The 2675-nt window shown below is 31.1% G+C and overlaps 1 protein-coding gene across 1 annotated transcript; it reads right to left on the bottom strand.

Annotated features, from left to right (window-relative positions):
* Positions 1 to 525: 525 nt before the first annotated feature.
* On the bottom strand, positions 526 to 1814 carry LOC136986249 (uncharacterized). Its single transcript, XM_067283745.1, has 2 exons — positions 1749 to 1814; positions 526 to 1215 (listed from the first exon to the last, which is right to left on the bottom strand). Exon 2 carries the CDS (start codon positions 1201 to 1203, stop codon positions 742 to 744), a length of 462 nt encoding a protein of 153 aa, XP_067139846.1. The 5' UTR covers positions 1204 to 1215; positions 1749 to 1814; the 3' UTR covers positions 526 to 741.
* Between the last annotated feature and the right edge of the window lie 861 nt (positions 1815 to 2675).

The following is a 2675-nucleotide window of genomic DNA, read 5'->3' as shown; positions in this document are numbered from 1 at the left end:
ACAACCTTACCAAGACTTCGCCTTAGTTAAACTGTATTAGAAAATGCACCTCCAAATTTTGTAAGCTGTCTTTTTGTTTTTCAATAAACGCATCACCATTCCACCATAAACGCCGTTCACTTCCTCTCATCATCCAACGACTACGCTCTTCCGCTAAAGAAAAGTGTCGACCGCGTTACTTCAGACGATATCGAGTCCGTGATTAAATCTTGCGGCTGGTCCTCACAAATTGTTTATAAATTACATTTAAAAAAATTTGTAGAATTCAACAATGGAATCGGTTATTTGATAAGTTAAAAGGTTTAAAATTTGTTTAAATTCACTATTTTATCCGAAAATATTCTTAATTTGAACTAAAAATTGTATTTGAAAGTTAGTTACTTCTAACAGGAGGGACTAACTTAAAGTTAAAAAAGTTAAATTAAAAAAAAAATTATATGAATCTAAATAAATATGTATAAATTCAAGAGATATTTATAACATTTTAAACAGAAAGTTTTATTAAACGAATGTATTGTAGTTACACATACTTTGGTTTTGTTATAAATAAATTCAAAACAATTTAAATTAATATTATTCTACAATATTCTTATTTTGAAGATAATAAACTTACTTTTACCATTAGAAAGAAGCATACTGAATATTCCAAATCAAATGTTCGGATGTTAGTACTATGAAGAATATAAGGTTTAGTTAAAACTATTGTAAAAGGTTCTCAAATTTTCATTATCCTTAGACGATTTAAGACCATTCTAAATCGGACTCTTTACTTGAATATACGTTTCTAGATGTGTTGGATTTTCGAAGATTAATACGTTCAAATGCTTTTATCACGTGATCTCTGCTCTGTAAATGTTTGGCAAATTTTTGCCAATTGATAAACTTAGTAATGCCACAATCTTTACAACCGTCTGTAAAGTCATTATTGTCATCTCCAGAATCTTCGGAATCATCGTCGTTTGTTGAATCAGTTGGTTGTAAAACTCCATCATCTTCGTCTTTTTCCTTTTGAACTGCACTACATTTCTGATTCTTAGAATCTAAATTATCGTTTGATTCGTCTTCAGAACTAGAAATTTGAACTTTTCGTTTATGTTTAATGCTCTGTAAATGCTGACTCATAGGAACTTCACCAGTGAATGATTTATTGCATATTTTGCAAGTTAAGAATTTCGTATCTTTATTGCTGTCCTTATCTTCCATATTTCAATAACACTGTAAAAAATAGCAAATGTATGTTTTAAGACGTCGAATTTGAGAAGAATCAGTTTTCAAAATCTAAACGTTAAACCACTTTATAGGCCTGTACAACGTATAAACATTTTAAGATATTCTATTTAAAATTTTCCTCTCTCTTCATGTGCCATATTAGGTCACCCTGATATTGGCGAACACCCGGCGCAGGTTAGCACGGATTAGTTGCGCGCAAAGTGACGTCCTGGTGGAAGTTAGTACCAGAGTGTTCCCCTGGATACGCGATATTACGTGGGGGAGAAATGCCTTCCGGGAGGTATTTTAAGGGTAACTGGCCCCTATACAGGGAGTTATAGACGTGGAGAAAACCCGGAAAACTCTGGTTAAGTGGTTAGTCAGTTAGGGCCAGGCGCAAACCCACGACCGAACTCAGTGTTCAGGGACGGAACCGCTCGGACACTGGTGGGCCTATTTAAAATTATGTCATATAATTTCTATCTTAAGCTAAAAGTTTAATTAAATATAAGTTAATAGTTTTTAAAAAATTCACTTACACGGATTACGATGTGTCAAATGTTTTCAATGGGTACTTGTGTATAAAACTGCAAATTATCTAAAGATAAATTATTTAAATAGATCGTACGTCTATCATTTTATATATTTAAAAAAGTAACGAAATAAAAACCAAATACGTAATAGCTAGTCATTAAAAATTGAAACCGAAAATTTGTTTCTTATTTCGCATTGAAAGACAATCTTTAAATAAATATTTTTATGATTGTTTCACATTTTTCGTTTAATTTATTAAATTCTTAATTAAATAAACTTTGAGAAAATTAAAATTTTCAAAAATGAATTAAGTTTAACTAATTAATTATCATTATGTTGAACTCGTAATACAGGACAACACTATTCATTAATCTGGTAATAATACAGATTGATTGAATTCCGATTCATGGAATTTCTATTTTTTAATCAAATATTCTTATAATATGTTTCAAAAATATTTCCATTGAGTTAACTTTATCATACAACCATAGAATTATATCGTTTTTACATTCACAGTTGTTATATATAACAAGAAAGTATGGCGATCGGTCAAAAAAATGACACTCCAAGATTTTTATATTTTTGGACTCTGGGGACCTTGAAAAGTCGAGAAATACAAAAAATTGCGGGTGTGTTTTCTGTATGTATGCATGTGTGTGGGGGGCACAATTTTGTTCAACCCACTTCAAAGCTTACTAACTCTTGTGCCTTTTGTCAAAAATTTCTGGAAATTTTGCAGGGAGGTTTATGTATTAGGGGAATTTATGTCATTAAATTTTGGTGGTTAAAGGTCGAGGGCGTAAAGAGATAATGGGGATTGTGTGTATCTCCAGTAGGGTCGGACTTAATGAAGATTTTACTCGTTATCAGCATTTGCATTTTTTTTTGTAAATAAAAGCTATCTCTAATATTATTGTTAATTGTCTACTTGG

This window comes from Centruroides vittatus, unplaced genomic scaffold, assembly GCF_030686945.1.
Source record: "Centruroides vittatus isolate TY-2023 unplaced genomic scaffold, ASM3068694v2 scaffold_1015, whole genome shotgun sequence".
NCBI classification, from domain to species: domain Eukaryota; kingdom Metazoa; phylum Arthropoda; class Arachnida; order Scorpiones; family Buthidae; genus Centruroides; species Centruroides vittatus.
Note: the sequence above shows the minus strand (reverse complement) of the source record. Positions and strands in the feature narration are given on the sequence as shown.